The following is a 19,601-nucleotide window of genomic DNA, read 5'->3' on the forward strand; positions in this document are numbered from 1 at the left end:
CTTCAACCAGAATTTGGTTTGCCTGGCGGTACACTCAATTCCAAATCTCTCACCATGCTTCACCTGGTCTCTAATTGACTCTCATTTTTGAGATGGGTCCCCTAACTATGTTCTTTTACATCTGAGGGAGCAAGTCACAAAACAATTAAGTAGCTTGTCCACGATGATATAGTCATTAGGCACTAGGGCTTTATAACACTTTCAACCAATCCTAAAATACTTGACAAATGTTGGAGGTGTTGGGCTCTAAGATTTTTAAAAAGTCACTTTAAAATTGAAAATTTTTAAGACCAGAAATTCACAATACCTGAGCCACAGTTATAGCCAAGCTTCGGCACATACCTCACTGAATAGGCTCCCGTTGACATATGAGATCCAGAGTTTCCAGAAGTTAGGCAGCTGACTCAGCACAAGCTTGGTCAATTTTTCGACAAATTCCACCCGGTGAGGAGTTCTGTGTCTCCAAGCTAAGGGAAGACGGGCAAATAAAATACCATGAACATCCTCTTCAATCTCTCTGACTAAACAGCTGCCGCCCATCTAGAACATGTCCCCACTCTGTCCCACTTTGGCTGTGGAACTCGAACTTGCTGATGGGCTGCCTGCGCCTGCCTGCACAGAGAATATGTTTTAACCAATGGGTCTGGGCCAGCTTTTCTCTGTGGGGAGAGGCAGGCAGGGGAGGGGCAGGATGGGCCAGGAGGGCACAGAGGTGGGCGGGAACGGGGGAGGGGGTGGGGGGTGGGGGTAGAGGAGGCTTTTCGTGGGGGATGCCTTGGCTTTGCAATCATGCTGTTTTTGAGGTATTTTATTTCTCTTCACACAGGCATGCCTTCAAACAGCAGGGGCCCAGCAGGAGCCACAATTAAATTTGAGGCTGATATCAACCATTAGAAATGCCATTGTCTACCCCATGCAGTACGTATTCAACAGGGAACCAAGGTAGCAGAAGGGATCACATTCAAGCACAATCATGTAGCAAAGACTCCTTCCATAACAAAGGAATCTAAGAAAAAATAAAACATCCAAGTCTTTTGGGGTTTCACACTGTTGAAAACAGGACAACAAGCACAAAATAGAGCGACTTATGCTACGTTTATTACTGAAATTTCTCTTTTAAAACAGAAAGTGCACACTGCTTCTTTCTTGTCAAATTGCTTAATTAGTAAGCATTCTAACAGAACTGATTCTATTACTATGATGGGAAAAGTATTTGGACAAATAGAAATAAAAACATAATATAACCAGTTTCCAAAAAGATTCCTTTGCTTGAAATCTTTTATGGCAGATTAATCAGTAAAATTATTTTGACTGAATTCACCATAGTGTGGAGGGTTCACACAGCTACTAAACAGCACTGCCAGGTGATCAGACTGAGCCGGAAACTGCCATTACTTAATCTGTTGGTGCTCAGTCAAGGGTCTTGCAGCTTCCTGCCTGACGACAGAGTACAATTCTTAGTCTCATGTTTTGCTTGGTCTTTTTATTACTAGCAGATTCTTCATACCTATGTATGCACACATGCATATGAGTATGCATGAATGCATGTGGTTTGCATGTGTGTATGATATATGCACATATGTATGAATGAATACAGTGTCCATATGAATGTGAGCATGAATGAATGCATGAGCTATGAATGTATGCATATGTGAACACATGCATGTATGTATGAATGTGCATAATGCTTGAATGAATGTAGATGTGTGCCTATAGGTGTGAGTAAACACATGAATGATTCATGCATGTATGGATGAATCTATCATGCATGCATGTATATATGTTAATAGGCCCCTTCTATCATTCATTCTAAATCCTGATCATTGTATCTGAAAAATGATTATGAATTTTCTTTTCTTATGGAAACCAGGATGTCCCAGTTAAATTCTCACATGCTCTACCACTAACAGAATAATGTCAAGAGTTATTTCCTGAGACTGATGTAAAGAAATAAGGGGATACGGCAAGAATGCCTATTTTTTTCACCACAGGTATCATAATGATTGTAGACTCATAAATTTGACTTTGATCGAAAGTTGAGATGAGCTTTCTCATCTCATTCCTGCTGTTTACTGTAAGCAATCCTTCATAATACTCCAAGGTCAAGTAATAAAATTTCAGGGAAATAAAACTTGAGTTATTTTACTTGCACTGCTAGCTATACGGGAGTAAGAAGTACTGGCTTTAACCTCTAGTCACAAACAACTAGAAAAACTGGGGGAAAATATATAAACAGCTGGTTTCAGACATTGGACAAGAGGCAGCACAGCACTGAGATCCTCACAGGAGGGAAACATGTGGGGAGCCCACCACTGCCTTGGCTTTCTGCCTGTGGACAATTTCTAGACAACAGAGGCAAAGGAGGAGGAAACTAAACAAAGCTCAGTGGCTTTTCTAAGTTGGAATGGCAAAGTTCAAAGAAGAGGGGGTGGCGGATGGGAGACTGGAAAATGCCGGGAAGACTTCTAAAAAAGAGGAAGGCGTGAGTCAGTAGGAAGAAAAGCTCTGAAAATCTATACAAGGATCATCTTAAGTCTGCTGAGACCTAGGTTATGTACATGTGGAGTGAAACACTACTCCAGGCAAAGAATCACCAAGGAATTATAAGGCCACTAATTCCCAGAGATCATATAGGGCAGGGAGACCCTCTAGCTATGAGCATCCAGAGGAACAGTCCTCATCAATCACTTGAGTGATTCCATAGAGACCCAAATACCTCTAGACTGAAATACCTCTAGAATGAAGGCTACTCTAGACCTGCTCTAGTGAAGCTTAACCTAGCCTTGGATGGATCAAACTTATCTGTAAGCAACTGGGAAAATAAAGTCCAACATTCTTTAAAGGAAAACAACAGAATCCAGACACTCAACAATGAACGTTCAATGTCTAGGAAACTGCTCAAAAAATGAGTAGTCATTTCAAAAAGTAGGAAAATGTGAATCATAACCAGAAACCAGAAGAAAAATTTGCCAAAGTAACAGACCCAGAAATGATCGTGATCACAGAATTAACCAACAATTACAACTTCCAAATATTTAAAGAAAAAAATAAAAATAATAATCAGAGAAAGAAGATATTTAAAAGAAGCAAAATGGAAATTCCAGAGATGAAAAATTTAATTCCTAAATTTTTAGGTTAGATACTGTAGATAAAAGATCAGAGAAGCTGAAGGCATAATAACTATGATAAAGCACAGAATGGAAAATCTGGGGGAGAGGGCAGTGATTTACAGGTAACCTACTAGTTTGAAATACATGTAACTGGAATTCCGGAAAAGAACACAGAACAGGAAAACATTTGGAAAAATTATGGCCATCTTTTCCAAATTTTTATGAAAATTTCCAGATTTGATAAAAATGAATCCACGAAACTTGAAAACCCAGGCAGGACAGATTTAAACTACTCAAGATGATATCATTCATTACAGTCAGTGTCAAGTACCATTTCTAATTATATTAAGCCTGTTTAGAATGCCAGTTTGTGGTAGTGAATTACAGAAGGAGCAGGGTGGAGGGTTTTTAGATCTGATAAAATAACCTACAAATTAAAGGACATATTTAAAAAAATAAAAAACGCAGGGGGCTGCTCTCTAGAGTCGGACACTAGCTGTATTTGCTTAGAGAATTACCCTATAAACCACATAATGCAGAAGCAAATAGTTCTAGTTTTTGTTTATATTCGTTTTGTTTATACTAATTCATTGTTTATACTAGTGTTTAGTAGGCTAGGAAATGGGGAACAGGACAAGAAGAAGGAATGCTGACCTTCATTTAGTATAAATGATTCATCTCATTTTAAGGTGCTCTTCGGATGGAACATTCATTTGTGTTTATTAATAAAAACTTAGAAAAATGCCCTAAACTTGTAATAATATACTTAAAAGTACATTCTTGTAAGAATAACATAAAATACTTTAAAATAAGCTTTAGAGATTTTTGACTTGAACATAAAGTAAGGTATTTCTGTTACCCTATTTGGATTTCTTGTATCTGTAATTATTATTGGGTGAGAAATACCTGGAGACCCATAGCATCTAAGGTGGCACATTTTGCATCTCATGGAGGTAAACAGACAATAGGTAAAAAGTTAACTTTAGAAACTAAGAAATGCAACTTAGTTATAATTTGAGATGCTTTGTATCAGGGGAAAAAAAGATGACCAACAAATAATTTCTGATTAGTTGACAAGCAACCGTTCTTTCCAAGCCAAATTTTAAAATTCATTATAAAGGTATCTATTCTCTGTGCTGACCCCAGAAATTATTGTTGCAAATTTCATCTTTACAAAATTTCCCACATAAGTTTTTCTGGGGCACCTTTTCAAAAATTCAACCACAGAAGGGGATGGGGAAAAAAACTGGACTTGAGCTCAAAGTGTTGAATAAACACTGACCTATGCTCAGTGACTTTTTAAGAAAGTCCAGTGCTATTTCTCAAATGTGCTTTGTAATATGCATTGTAATTGTTTAAATTTCTGGCCAGTAACTTAATAAGCAGAGAGGTGACCACTGTTCGCACTGAGGCAACTGTATTAGCACTAATTATGGGAGTTTCCAAAGGAAAAGTGTTTGAAGTTACTACAGAGTTCCAATTTAAAAGAACGGGTAGGGGTAGGGAGTACCCACCATCGTCGCGAGCAGACTGGAAGCTGCCGCCCCTCTTGAGTGAGGCCGTCTGGCTGAGGTGGCCCAGCATGGAGGGTCGCATGTCGCCGTCGAGATCCAGCATGGGGTTGTGGAGGCCCGCACTGCCTGCAGAGAAGGGAGGTGTTCCACGTAGGTCACGTAGCCGGCAGGGGCTGGGGTGACCGGACGGTTGGGCGGCTTCCCTGAGTCCAGCCTTGCTCAACTGTTCCACCATCTCAAATAAAGCATTTATTGAGCAAAAGCAAAAAATACTTTCTCTAAATAGCTTTTAAGTCACTCCCACCATGACAGACTGGCTGCAGACAATCAGGCCTTTGGGCTTCACGTCAAGGTGCAACAAACCCTGCAGTGGAGCTTGGGAACTGGGCCGGGAGGGTTCTACTAACTGAAAATCAGGGTAAGAAATCATTTTTTGAAAAACAACTTGGCACTTGGAAGGGAAGTCTCAGAGTTCTGACTTGCTCTGGATAGAGCAGACTCAGAGCATCCATCTTTGACCTCTCCCTTTAACACTGAGGTTCCCTGCTCCTGTTCTTTCTTTCTTTGGCATGCGGGCTTTGGCTCCTGGTGCCAGCAGCGTGGCTTGGATCCTTCCTCCACCTCACACTGTTAATACCCCAGAAGCCCACCCTGACACGACTGTCAAGAAATTCCCCAAATTAACATCTCTGAAATACTGATGTTTTCATTGTCTTCTCAGAAGTTTTCCAGAAAACCCTCAGAATTCCAAGACAAATAACCCAGGAGACATCTTTTAACTAAAATTGACCTCAAGAACTATTAGGGTCAACTAGAACTACCACGCTGAGCCCTCAGCTGAATTTCCAAAAATCTTCAAAGCAAACTGAATTCAATAAACATCTACAGAGGCTACCGTACACAGGACACGCACACACTCTCCCTACGGAAACACACCTTAGGTTCCCCTGCCTCGTGTCTCATTCTTTGTAACCTGAAAGACCTTAGTCACCCTTCCTCTCTGCCCACTGAACTCTCATCCAGAACACCAAGACGCAGCTTGAATTTCTACAGGTCCACGGTGAAGGTGCCGCTTACCAGTCTACCTCAGAGCATTATCTCGACTCTGCTCTCTGACCGCAGTTAGAAGGCACATCCTTTCACAGACTTGACATTCTACTTTCTACTGCTTCTTCACAGTTATGTACTGTCTATCTCCAAATCAAACTGCAGTAAGTCCTCACTCAACATCTACAGGTTCTTGGAAACTGTAACTTTAAGGAAATAACCGAGAACAAAAACAAGTCCCCAGGACGTTTGGTTCAAGGTTGGCCAGGATTTCCTTTTTCTCATCAATGTGATAAAGAAATGATACCGAACAGAAAGAAGCGATGTTACTGGAAAACCTGCTGTACTATCTTCCCAGGGAGAAGGATTAAATATGAAATCTCTGGACTCACCATAGTCACCGAACTTCCGCAAGCAACTACCTCCATAGTTCTGAGGGACTGATAAGTATATTATTTAATAAGATCTCTAGTCCTCATAACTTAGGAGAATTTTAAAAGCGTATAGATTTGTTGTCAGGTGCTAAAGACAAAATACATGGTAATTTTTGCTACTGATAATGTCAGTTCTATAATGATCGTGAACAAGTATTTATTGAGTATCTCCTCTGTGCCAGGATCTGATGGCCCTGGGGGTGAAATAATGGACAACAGATATGGCCATGCTCTCCAGGTGGTACAGGCAGGAGAGAAACCACTGAATAAATCATTCAAATACAGTAAAAGGGGAACCTGCTTCCATAGGCTGCCATGATATGAGCCATATCATATGACACCACAGGCACTGTCTCCTGCGGGCCTCACAAATTCTGACAGTATGTTTGATAGAAATTAAAATGAAATAATTTGATGTGCTGTTTTGTTGGGACAGGATTTTATTGAAGACTTCCTGAGCTTCAGTCACTCTGCTGTGTGCTTTATTTGCATGCATTTCTATGAATGTTACATTTATGATAAGGTTTGCAGAATTCAATATTTTAAAATAACAAAATAAATTATGTGTGATAACACAGTGAACAAAAAATATTTGTATCAATGACTCTTTTCTATATTAAAGGAGTCCTGAGTGCAATTTTAAATGATTTATAACACTTTTCCTTTGAAGTTTACATAGCTGCCACTGGTATTAATTGCAGAATTCACAAAATTAATATCAAAATGTTAATTCTCTGAATACTTTAAAAGGAAATATAAAGGGGGCTGACTTTTATATTAAAAATTATAACTTCTTTTAAAAAGGTGCAAGAAAACAATTTCCACATTACTCTTGAAGGTTTCAAAACTATATACATTTTTGATTGAGAAGGAAAACACACCAAGCTTCCTAAAAATAACCTTTGCACCCTTCTTACAAAGAATATGATTATCATTGTTTAAGTGGATCCTCAGGAGAGGGATCCTCTCCCCTCAAGTGGTGGGCTTACAATTTGAAGTTATTATCGATTAACAGACTGATTTTTCTATTCGTTTCCTAACAGACACTATGTTAAGAACATGCCTTTCTTCCATTTGAAACCACACCATTACTTTCTAGATCAGGAAAGGAGAGTGTCACAAGAACTAATTCCTTAATTTCTGAATTAAGAATAAATGCTTAATTCTTACCACAGAGTTCTGGAACAGCACGCCCACTACTGGGACTGGGGCATCTGGAACCCATCTGCAGGGTGCACTTTTGCGGAATGACCAGAAGATGGAGCTTCAGCACTGCACACAAGCACACGGGCTCTAAAAGAGGCTCCTAGCACTAAGAAACTGCTCCCTGACATTTAGCTCCTTCCCCCCTTTTTTTTCCTCAGTGAAAGAAAGGTCCTACACGATGAGTTACTTTACAAGGAATTAGGAGGATTATCCTTTGAAGAGAAAATTAACGGAAACATTTTAAATCTCAGTTGTCAGAAATTATTTACTATCAGGTGTCAAAAAAAAAAAAAATCAACCTTGTGGATTCTAACAATTTTTTAGCTTCAATCACATGACTTGGTATTTCTACCCCAGGAAACTACTACAAACATGAAGTGATTTTGATGGTAAATAAAGCATTATTGCAACAGAACAAAGAAAAAAAGGAAAATAAAATTTCTGGAACATATAAAATCAGTAAGAGGTTTCAAAATACCTTACAAGAAATCAGTTTATTTCTCTTATCTGTTTTACTTGACAATATGATAGCAGTGACTCTTGGTGCATTTGAGAAATACATGTGTTACATACAAAACATGGTTATGAATGAGACCAGCAAATTTCCTTGGCTCATGCTCATTTATGTGAAAGTCATATGCAAAAAAAAAGGACTCAGTATATTTTCCCTGATAAACTAAATTTTTTCATACCCCGCTGAGGACGGGGCTCAGCTGTCTACATAAAACTTCTGTTTTTTTGTTAGAATGTCTGCTTCAGATGGGACACTTTGCAGGTGGCAGAAACTAAAGTTTTTGTGAAATTGTGTTTGACCTTGTTCTTTTCAAACTTAATACTTGCTAATATGAGTTATAAGAGGCTATTTGTTTTCTTGACTGTAAAGGCTCTCTAGAAATGAACCGTTGCTCGGATTTTGTCTCGATGGACGTTTTTAAATGCTTTTGATCAAAGAGATTATTACTTATAGTCTTGATGAAAACATGATAACTTTCTGCCTTTACTTGTTCTAACACTAACAAATAGATCCCTATCATTGGCATTGGGGAAACCATTAATTCTACCCAAGACTTTCATGGTTGTGCAACGGGCTTCGGGTTCTGTGGTGAGCTCAAGGAGTGGCCACAGGCCTCCGCTCCCAGCAGAGAGAAATCAGGGCTTGAAATGATGCGATTTTTAAAGACTCATTTAGATGTACAATTTTGAGTCTATGATTAACTTTTGAATCTGAAACTTTAAATCACCACTGAAAAGAAAATGGAAAAAATGCTTATTCTACTCAGTCTTCCTACAATATAACAGTCTAGTTGGTGGTGTTCTAATGTATAAGGAGTCTGCCTCTATGCTTCAGTGAGTGTGAAAACTAAGCCTTAAAGGGAAATGACATCAAGAAAATATGAAAGGGGCTGAAAAATGTAACGGTGAGAGGTCACAGTATTTACTTTTGTGGACCTTAAAGCTTGGCTATTCTAAAGACACTAAGAAGAATGATCAATTAAACACTCAAATGAATAAGTGCTTGGAAGATGGGGATTATTCCATTCCAGTGTCAAAGGTGGAGGTTATCTGAGGAGTAACTGCATGGTGAAGATCACTCTGGAAACAAAACTTGCCAACAGGAACATAGCCTATAAAAGTAACAGACTTCTGTTTCCAGTTCTAAAATTCTAACTGGTGCTTGTAGGAAAAAAGACACAAGCAAGATTCTACAACTAAATAGTCTTAGGCTATAGCAATATCTTCTAAAATCCACAAACTAGTGCTCGAGTTTCAATTTTACCAGTCTATCAGATAAAAGATATAGATCTCCTCTACAGACACCTGGAAGAAGTATCCTGGAAGGAAAACTTCTTCAAACACTAAAAGTTAAAAAAAAAAAAACAAAAAGACTAAGCTTCTTAATTACTGACAATCAAGAGTCGGGCTTTTGTTTCTCCAGTCAAATAAAATTTCCACAACATGCCAGCAGCATTCTCCAAAGGAACTCTTTTTCTAATTATAAGCATTCAGGAGAAATTTAACAGATTACAAACAAACATAAAAGTAGAAAAGTCATTTTTGGAATACTATGTAAACAACAGAAATTTTGTTTTAATAAGAGAAAAGCGGGATTGCTTAGCGGAGTTGCAGGAGTTATTCTCCTCAGAAGGCTAACAAAACAATGCTAGTCACCACAGCAAAGGAGTGAAAGCGGCGGTGTAGAAATAAAATGTATGCCTTTTCTAAGAAAATAAACCATCGATCTTTCACGATTTGCTATTAGCAAGTTGAAATACTGGCTAGTGTTGCTACCCCACAACTGTGGGATTTCTTCTAGATAAAAAGGCTTCAGCTCTCTGCTAACCCACCAGCTCTGATAAGCTCAGGGGAGCTGGAAACCTTAAGGGTTTACATGAAAAATCTGATTCCTGTCCAAAATCCACGTTGCCTTTAAGAAGATTCTATAGAGAACGCTTAGTACACTAATGTTCCAGAAGACTTCCAGGAAACCTTATCGTGTATCAATCCAGTGCTTTCAACTCAAGCTGGGCAACTTTTCCCCATTTTAAATGCAAATAGTCGTCAGTGTTTGTCTAAAGAACTCACACAGCAGAAAGGGTAGAGAAGAGCTTTCTGAAGGGGCGCCTGCAGCTGTGGGGCCAGGTGACCGCATTCCCTGCATTTTCTCATCCTGCGTGCCCCTTGCAGCATGTTTTCTCACAGCCCACAACAGTGTGGGGGCGCTGATTTGCAGCCCCCTGCTCTCAGAAGGGCGGCCGACTTCCTTACTGCCCGAAACACCTTTGAACACATCTTCCTGCGCACAGCGGGCCCTTGTCCTGCGCGGAGGCCCGACCACCCACTGTTGCTTGTTGACCAAACACGCAGGCCCAGGGCCTCCGCAGACACGGGCAGGATGGGGAGCCTTTGGCTCACACCACACAGAAGCGGGGGTGGGGTGGGCGCAACACGGCAGAATAACAGATTCCTCAGGAATCAGACCTGTGTCAACAGATAAAAATGTTCTTTTGATCCCGTGATTCTCTATATGTTTGAAGTTCCTACAGGGGCATTTCCTCAATTTAAAGGGGATCATTTAATTGTCTCAATCAGAGGAAGGGAGGCTTTTCATGCTCTTTAACCTCACTGCACTTTTTAGGGTGTCAGAACAAACCTCATCAAGGTTCCAGGGAAGAAATGCATTTTAAAAGCAAAACTGCAGGTGTGAAGTTTGAAGAGTCATTTCGTCTCTGACGCTGGCTACCAAAATAAGAACCAAAAACTTGCAATAAAAAGCTGGACAGGAGAATAACTGACACAATTATTTATGATTTCATGAAAGCACACCACATTTTTTGCAGTTACGTATAGATTTGGATGGAGAAAACATGCTTTGAATATTTAACAGCAATATTACAAGCATGACAGAATGCAGCAATTAAGAGATCTGTCCTAACGACTGTTTCAAAATCACCAGTTAATGCCAGCCTCGGTGCATGCTTGACGTTGGTTGTCAGAAATTTTTTTCTGTAAGGGCAGGGGACGTGGTTGACATAAAATGGCTCCCAGCTGCAAGAAGTCTTCTTTCAGATGTACAGTAGGCCAAGACAGTAGAAAGGAACCAGCTGCCAGATAGCCAGATAACAAATTGAAACATCCTTCTGACATGAGCCTTGCTGGCCTGTCTGATCCAACAAAGATAGAGCATTCGTTGTAAAGTGAAGAGGATCGAGTGTAAAATGGAAGAAACGAGTAAAAAGAACTCGATCCAACTCTTCCTGTGAAATTTGACAGCTGCCCTCACATGCACAGGGTCTACTGACGAAAGGGACATTGTCCGAAAAAAATAAATCAAATTCTCATGGTCTCAGTAACCAACTTTCAAGAAAGTGCCATAATCACTCGTTTTAGTTTTCATTTGGAAGTTATTCTGTTTTTTCAAACCAGATTAAAAGAAAAACCCACAATCACTGTGCAAAAACCCGTGGGTCTGCGTTCAGGTAATTAAAGTTGCTTATAGAAATTTATACTCAAACTCCTGTTTACAAACAACAGAGACAATTTCTGATGTTATGCACACCACACTGAACATCACTCCCCCCCCCCCTTTTCTAAAATATAGGATGAAAGGGAAAGGAAAAGCAGGCCACCCCTTTGCGGAGAGATTTTTTTACCACAATTAATCACACACTGGCACTTTCCTGCTTCTCTCTTCCCAGCCCACTTTCTTCCAGATCTCCTTTAGCACGTATAGGTCTAAAAGCAAGTCAGTAAAATCCCATGAGGCATTTCATCTTCTAAAGTCAATTTTAAAATTAATCTGCAGTGACAACAGGCAAAGAACAAGTGTGCAGATGAAGCCGGGGGGGTCTGCGTCAGAAGGGACAGAGGCATGAGGAGGAGGAGACGGAAACCAGCTACCGTCTCAGATCTGTCCCAGCTGCCTTCCCTCTATTTCTTTTTAAACCAGCTCCCGTTATTCTGGGCTTATACCACTAGGATCAACATTCAGCAGAAGCTATTCTTTTAATCACCAGAAGAAATTCATAGAAGAACCTTCTTAATGTACAACCTCACGATAACTTCAAAATAAAAAATACAATGAGAGCTAATATATGTGGAACCAGACACTTACTGTCTTTTTAACCACAGAAATACTTTTGTAGTTCTGTAGGAAATTGGATGAATTTGATGCCAGTTTCCTAAAATCGAGGTTGCAATTGAATTGAGCATACAGTAAGTCTATCTCACCTACATTATGAAAATACCAAAATTATATCTAACAAGCCCAATTAAAAAAGCAATATAAATTATGAACATAATTTGAACACAAGGCCATAGTCACATTTTTAAATATCAAGAAAAATGAGTTTACACTGTAAAGATTTACACAATTGTACATTAGCTTTACAATATATTTATTGTATTATATTGTATTATAATTTAGGCATGTATTTTATGAGCTTGAGTTGAAAGCAATGATTTTTTATAGCTTAAGATCACTGGATAAACATAAGCATTTCTATTCTTTCAGTTGACTACTGAATCTAATAATCTGCTGAATGTCTGAAGTAGTTAAATGGTAGATAATTTGCCTCTGCTCTCAGTATTTCTCTTCTGTAACAGCTGTGCTGTGAAGACCCAGAATAGACCTTGCAGGGGTGACATATATCATCTCTTACCTTTGCAAAGGGAACCTGAGTCACAAATACAGAGCAGTCTATCAGGTCAGTATTTTTAAGAACCCAAAGCTCACTTGAGCTATTGCTGTTTTAATTGTCCCTAACTGTACCCCTATCCCAATGCGTCCCAGTTTACCTGCTTATCAGAAGGAAGGGGGTAATTAGTCTCTAAGCAGGCCTCAGCCATTTCCCTAGCATTATTAAGAATAGCCAGCATACATTTTAAGAGTTAAACTCATTTTCAGAACAAAGAGAAAAACACCTTTGAAGGGCACCTTTAAAAGTCCTGTTTGAGAATGTCAGTGGGGGGCTAACTAACCAAAGGCTCTTCCTGCCAGGAAACCTGAAGACTTCATCTAATTTTGGATTGTTTCACAGGAATTTTAAGAGATGAATGACACGCTTACAAAGGGTAAGAGTTTTGTGGGCCGGGCTCAGGCACAGATGTATATATAGGGAACAGAAATGGTTAACCAGTTCAGGTTGTGGGGGGAAAAAAAAACACAATCAAATTCTCCCGTTAGTAGTTAAACTTTCAAGACTTTGGAAAACTAATCTTTCATTCTAATTTTTCTCCCATCTTTATTTCCCCTTAGAAGAGATTACATGTGGAGGCAGCCCTGGCAGAGTAAGGGGTGCTCTGCAAGAAGACACAAGGGTGATCTCCAGGTCTGAGTCCCAAAGAGTGCCACCTTAGCTTCAGGACATGCTAACATTAAAAATGGGAATCCAGAGAAAGATCCAATCCAGTGTTTATATGGACATCAACCTTATAAACCACCTCTACTGACTAATGTCTCATACAAAAGAATCTTTCTTAGAAAAAGGTGTTTTTTACGTTAGGACTGCTGTCTCTGAAAATCTATCACCATCTCTGCTCATAAAATTTTCTCTAAAGACCACAAGACTAAATACAATTAACATTTTTGCTTTAAACCACCATGTAAAGACCTTAAGACTTAAAAAAAATGCATTTATATGTTAATTGGGTTTCTTAAATTCAAGCACAAAGACTGGCTTTACTTTAAAAGACAACAAGAAACCTTTTCCTGGCTGAAATATTTACAGTCTAACTATTTTAAATTGTATTTTATTTCACAAGACTGTCTCCATTCTTCACCATTGTTCTGCCCGGGGATTTCTTTAAATGATTATAGTCATGTCTCTTCTCTGGTGTTAACAGTCCAATGGGCAGAGAGACTAGAAGAACTTACAACTCGCTCTTTAGATGTGGAAAGCAACAAGCTTTCTGAAAACAGGTTCAGTGGGTGGGGGAAGATGCCTGAATAAAGATGGTGAGGCTTTGTCAAGAGGAGGCACATGAGACATGGGGGCTGAGGCCCTCACGTCCATCGTGTCCAGCAACACTGCCTCATGAGAGTTTGCGTCAACCACAGAACGCAGGGGCGCTGCAAAGCATCAGTCCTACCTTGATGCCCGGTGCAGGCCAGTGGGAGGGGGAGAAATCAGACAGCTCACTGGGTCTGCCCCTACCCAGGACTTGGGGAAGCTGGGCTGTCCTTGGCATCCCCTCAGATGCAAGATGGACCTGAGGTCACTCAGGGAACTGGACAGTTCCCCAGATTTCTTCCAGATCTAAAATGCCACACTTGGGAGAACACATACCATACAAAGTCCAAATGACCTTTATTTAGCACGCCTCTGCCCATCTCCTCATGCATGTGTCAAACAATATACCTAGGGCAATCGCAGATACCAATCACAAGAATGGCTGTAGGTCATACAGAAGAAAAACTGCTGACTCCCAGCACAGTTATGATTAAGGCAGATATTTTATATAAACAGACCACACAGACGTCTCCGCATACTAAGTATAATCACATCCTCTGTGTAAATACAGGTGAGTGTCTACGAAAGAGCCGTGTGTCTGATGACATGTGCGTGCATGAACAGCGACAATCGGATCTACTGACAACTGGTCCAAGAGGACCTGGCTTTACTAGCGGCTACTCCTTCCATACCAGGAAACTCACATTCCATCTATCTTGTGCCATGTTTCTTATTATTTGCCCTTATGTGGAGGTCATTTCAAAACACACAGTGCCTGTGCACTTAGATACTGGAGATGGTAAAAGTTGCTCTAAATTTGAAAATTAACTGAAAATTTGATATCAATTATTGCTAATCTTTAGGTAATGACAGTGGTGTTTCCGTTACAATTTTCTAAAGCATCTTTGTCTTTGAAAATTGTATGCTGAAATAATCAAGGATTATTTCAAAGGCCCTTGAGGTAAGGGCAGTTGGAACCAGGGTGAGCACATGGACGTGTCATTATTCTATTACCCTTTCTGCCTTTAAATGTGTTTGCAAGTCTCCAAAATAAAATAATTAAAAGCTGCTTCTGAGGTGAGCTCCAAAGAGACCAATCTTCCAGTAAAAGGCTCTTTTATGCTAGGATTACCGGTGTTGTTTAAATCAGGAGTATTTGTGACAACTGGAGAGGACACAGTTAAGCATGTCCTTCTGAAGGACAAAGGGAAATTATATCTAACTAGAACCTATACATATGTGACTAAGAGGAAATTTACACTGTGTTGTCACAAAATTTGTAGAGTAGCATGTTCAAGGAGCTGTAAGTTGTTTTTCTTCCTAATCAAAAGGACAAACTTTTGACAAAAACCTTTAAGCAAAGTTCATCACTAACAAATGGGTTCATTTCAGGTGTGTTATCTTGTCTCATTTAACGTACGTGCCTTTATTATTTCACCAGTAACAAGTAAGTTCTACAACAAGCTTGGACAGAGTAAATAAAAAGGGTTCCAGTTACATATAAACTATGGCCATTTATTTTTTTCTGAACTGCTGATGTTGAGCAGTTCTGGATGAACACGGAGAGCAACTCAAAGCAAAGGATGGCAGAAGAGGGTCCCCCAAGGTAAAGGTGTGTCTCAAGGAAGAATCAGCCCCTCACAGTGGGATGTTGCTTCTCAGCTCTCTCAGGTATGAACATGACAATAACATAATATGAAATTTCCTGGAACTTTCTCTCATTTCAAATAATGTGGATGTTGTCATCCCAAATTATACACCCATCCCAGACTTTCAAATTTCTTCCTAACCAAATTACACAGTTGGGTTGTTTCTATGACCATAGGTAGGAAAATCCTTGGTCAGACCTCTCTGAGATCCTGCTGTGTTTGGACAGTGTCACCCTCTTTAGAGTGGGGGGATGGAAGTTGTTCACTGAGCACCCACTAGGTATAGGGGACACTCTTCCCAATGCCTTTTTAAATAGCAAGCAATCACTGACTTTCTTCATTTATAGCTTCAATGGAAATATCACCTCCTTTAGGAAGCGTCTTTAAATTCCTGCTAAATAGGTTGGGGTGTAATTCTGTACTCCCCACTACTCACAATACGAACCTGTCTTATTCTTCACTTTCAAACCCTGTGCTCACACCTCTCCCCTGCAGGCTCTAGTGTCACACCCTCTCCCTTCCCTCCCAGTCCCAGCGGCACCCCCTTCTTTGTCTCCTTTGCTTCTCTTCTACCAGCCCTGTTGATCTCACATCCCAAAGTGCTGCCCTGAGTTTTCTCCTTTTCCCATCTTTTTTTTTTTTAAGATTTATTTATTTATGCATACAAGAACTGAGGTACAGGCCAGATGCACAGGAGGGTGAGAGGATTCACCAGAGACAGAGCAGGGAGCAGAATAGGCAGACTGACTGAAATACACTGCTGAGGGGAGCAGCGGGAGAGCCAAGAGAGGACTGCCGTGCCATGTGGGTAGCTCCCTGGCCAGCCGGGGATCGAACTCGTGCTGTAGTGGCTACGGATAGACTCATAGGCTGCGTCTTAACCCTCTGTGACACCAGGGAGGCCCTCCTTTTCTCATCTTGTGGGCAAGTACACCAGCCCCCAGCAGATCTCATTCAAATCTCTCGCTCTTGAAATCCAAACAGCCTGATGGATATCTCCACATGCAAGGCATACAACTCCAAGGCCAACCTGTCTCAACCAAAGGGGGAAATATCACTTTCCTGTCTACACACCTTAACTCGACTGTGCCCATGCACAACGGCTGGGAATCACCCACCATTGCACCCTCTCTCCTCCTCATTCTTCAGTAGTCCTGTCAACTGCAGTTTCTGAATAGCTCTCATCTCCTCCATACCCACCACCTTGGGCCACTGGTGGGAGGACTGAATTACACAAAGAAAAGCTGATCTCCTACATGTGAATGCAGCTGTGGCTTCTTCCTTCACACCTGCCTCAGAGCCTTTGCAACAGCTGCTCCTTCTCTCAGGCTGGAGTTGCCCTCAGCTTACTTCACATCCTTCCAGGTTCAAGCAACAGAGCCTTCTCTGCGATGCCTTTCAGCCCAACCATTTAAGCATCCTCCTAACTTCATTCTTCCTTACAGCCAGGTGTCAACTGAACTTTTAGTCAACAAGGGACACATGTAAAATGGGGGCTCAGGTAGCTGTATCATGGAGCCGGTGTGCAGCAGGCCACACCATTTAGGCCTGGAAGGCCAACTCTGTGATATCACCAGGCAATGAGGAAATCTCCGAGCCACTAATTTCCCAGCACTTGTCCCCACGGCTGAGAGGCCTGTGTATCTCTTGTCACTGTCCACTGTCTAATCCACGAGGATGGGGGTGGGGGTCTGCTCACTCACTTGGCATCACACCTGGCACACCACGAGCTCCGCATGCACTAGAGGGAACCACGAGTGTACTGATGCTGTTTTCCAAGGACAGTTTTCTTGTGACAGTGTGTGGCCTCTCACACCTGCTTCCCAAACCAAACCTTCATCAGTGCTGCCAGTCCCCATGGAAGTGGGCACATGGGGAGCTTGCTCCCCTCCCAGCTCTGCTCCTCACCCAAGTATCATGGTGGTGTGGGGTGGGGAGGGGAGGGAGCTTGAGGGGGGAGGGGAGGCAAGGAAACAGGCACTGATAGCAAGAAAGTGAAGAAAGTGAAGGCAGCTTCCTTAACTAGTGGGTGCCCCAACTCATGCTCTAGAAGAAGGGGTGGAAGTGGAGAGAAACACTTACCTTTGAGGTCTTGGACACAGCCCTCCTTGCAACTGTGCATCAGCTGCAGGATCCACTTGTGCTGGGCACCTATGCACTGCCATGCGGGGTCACCTGGGGCGTGGAGGTCCGACAGGTACCTGGAAGAGCAAGGCCAGCACTGAGCAAGGGGCTTCCTCTCTGCACCCACAGGACAAGCTACTTTTAAAAAAAAAAAAATTAAACTTAAATTCAATTAATAAAGCACTCATCAGCCTTCAATACTTTGTTCTACGTGAAATTAGTTCACATTCCTTTTCATGTATTTCACAAGGACAATTAAAAATCTTAGACTTTAGGGACCTCCCCGGTGGCGCAGCAGTTGAGCGCTGAGATGCAAAGCTGACCATAGCCTCTGCAGTGCCGGTTCGATCCCGGGTCACCAGGTGAGGGTCCCATGTGGCGCGCAGACCTCTCCTGTCGCCCACTGCTCCCCTCAGCAGTGTACTTCTTCAGTCTGCCTGTTCTGCTCTCCACTCTGGCTCTGGTGAATTCTCTCACCCTCCCACGCTTCTGACTGTACCCAGTGCTTGTATAAATAAATAAATAAATCTTAAAAAAAAATGTTTCAAAAAAACTCTTAGACTGTATAAAAGGACAAAAACAACTTGTGTGATCCTATATACTTATCAGGATAAGACAGAGCTTCTCTATGTCAGGACAGTCCTATAAAGATAGAAGCATGTTTACTCATGTGAAGAAGCACATGTGAAGACATTTCTAAAAAAAGGCACGTGAGAACTCATCTTTACCTTTACGTTTGGCTCAGAGAGTGTTTCTGCTTCGTTCTTGGCCATGGCAGAAAACACAGATGGAGCCAGCGTTAGACCCCTGGCAAACGTTTTTAAAATTTCAGGTTTTGTTCCTTGAATTCCCTTCTGGGCTGAAATGCTGTCACTAGGTGGCAGTGTGACACTGTTTCCTAGACAGTCAAAACGGAGTGGGTGGGGGGGGGGGGTGCGGGCAGGAACTCAGGTTGTCTCTTAGTCCATGAAGAGATTAGGAGACATGCACGTAGCTCTGAGTCTAAACTCTAATTCACAGGACAATGTCTGCCTAGAAAATGTGGTATAGGGCAGTTTTCTTAGTTTCAAATAGTTTCTTGAAATAGTTAGTCTTTTTTATACATAAAATATCCAAACGCCAATAGACAATTGAAATAGATTTTGATTGAAAATTTTCTGCCAAATATCATTCAAGATTTGGCCCTTGGCTCTCATGAAATAGGTAAGTCTGACAAGTTAAATCCAATAAACCAACTCCCAAAAGCTGGTGTCTTAAAATATTCTTAAACCACAAGCTGTGTGGTTTGAAGATTTTTGTTCAATGATAAATTTTAATGAATGGTTACGAGCTGTAACTTGTGGCCAAACTGTAATCACACCTCTCTCATATTTCTCCAATCAGACTCCCTTACTCATAGATCTCTCAATTAGCACCTAATTACAGGGGACACAAGTGCATTTTGCAGCAAGTTAGCGGAGTAGAAAACACTGAGAAGAAATCTGACATCACATTGAGAACCACCCGCCCGGATTCTGGCCTGCTCGGGTTAGTGGAGACAACCGGCTTCTGAGCAGCTGAGCATCAGGTGATCCTGCAAAACAGGCCCCTAATCGGGTGGCCAGCCCTGCATAGGGCTGCCCAAGACACCACACGTCCCCCTTCAACCCCCACTGTTTATTTACAGGATGCAAAGAGGCTTTCAAATGCAACAAATCAATTACCAGCATCCTGGGAAGAAAATGTAAATTTAACAAATTGCAATGAATTTGCATAGGTGGTTCATTTCAGAGTTTTCAGAACCCAATCTGATTCTTCCTCTTATACCATGTTTTCCTCTTTTACTGTCCAGAATATAAATATGACAAATATATAACTGGGTCAATTCTCTCCCCCACGCACGATTCTGTCCTTTCCTGCTGGGGATGGTCTGTCTCAGCTTCGTCCCAGGGAAGGTGTGTTCAGGCCCATTCTTCTGCCCCATGCTGGTGATGTCCTCAGACCGGACAGCAGGGCTAACGTGGAGGCATGTTCTTTTAGGAAAACGGCTTTCTTTTCATTTATAAAGGAGTGTCCAGCCACACAGAGG

At 41.3% G+C, this 19,601-nt stretch overlaps 1 protein-coding gene across 1 annotated transcript in view; it reads right to left on the reverse strand.

Annotated features, from left to right (window-relative positions):
* The window catches only part of EXOC2 (exocyst complex component 2), a gene marked incomplete at both ends in the record, with an annotated part of 142,375 nt that overhangs the window by 79,169 nt on the left and 43,605 nt on the right, over nt 1-19,601 (reverse strand). Inside the window, 3 exons of the mRNA XM_084228084.1 lie at nt 343-467; nt 4,625-4,746; nt 17,488-17,610. Coding sequence (XP_084084210.1) covers nt 343-467; nt 4,625-4,746; nt 17,488-17,610 — 370 coding nt within the window. The remainder of the gene's footprint in view (nt 1-342; nt 468-4,624; nt 4,747-17,487; nt 17,611-19,601) is intronic.

The sequence above is a fragment of the Talpa europaea genome (genome assembly GCF_964194135.1).
Source record: "Talpa europaea genome assembly, chromosome: 2".
NCBI lineage: Eukaryota > Metazoa > Chordata > Mammalia > Eulipotyphla > Talpidae > Talpa > Talpa europaea.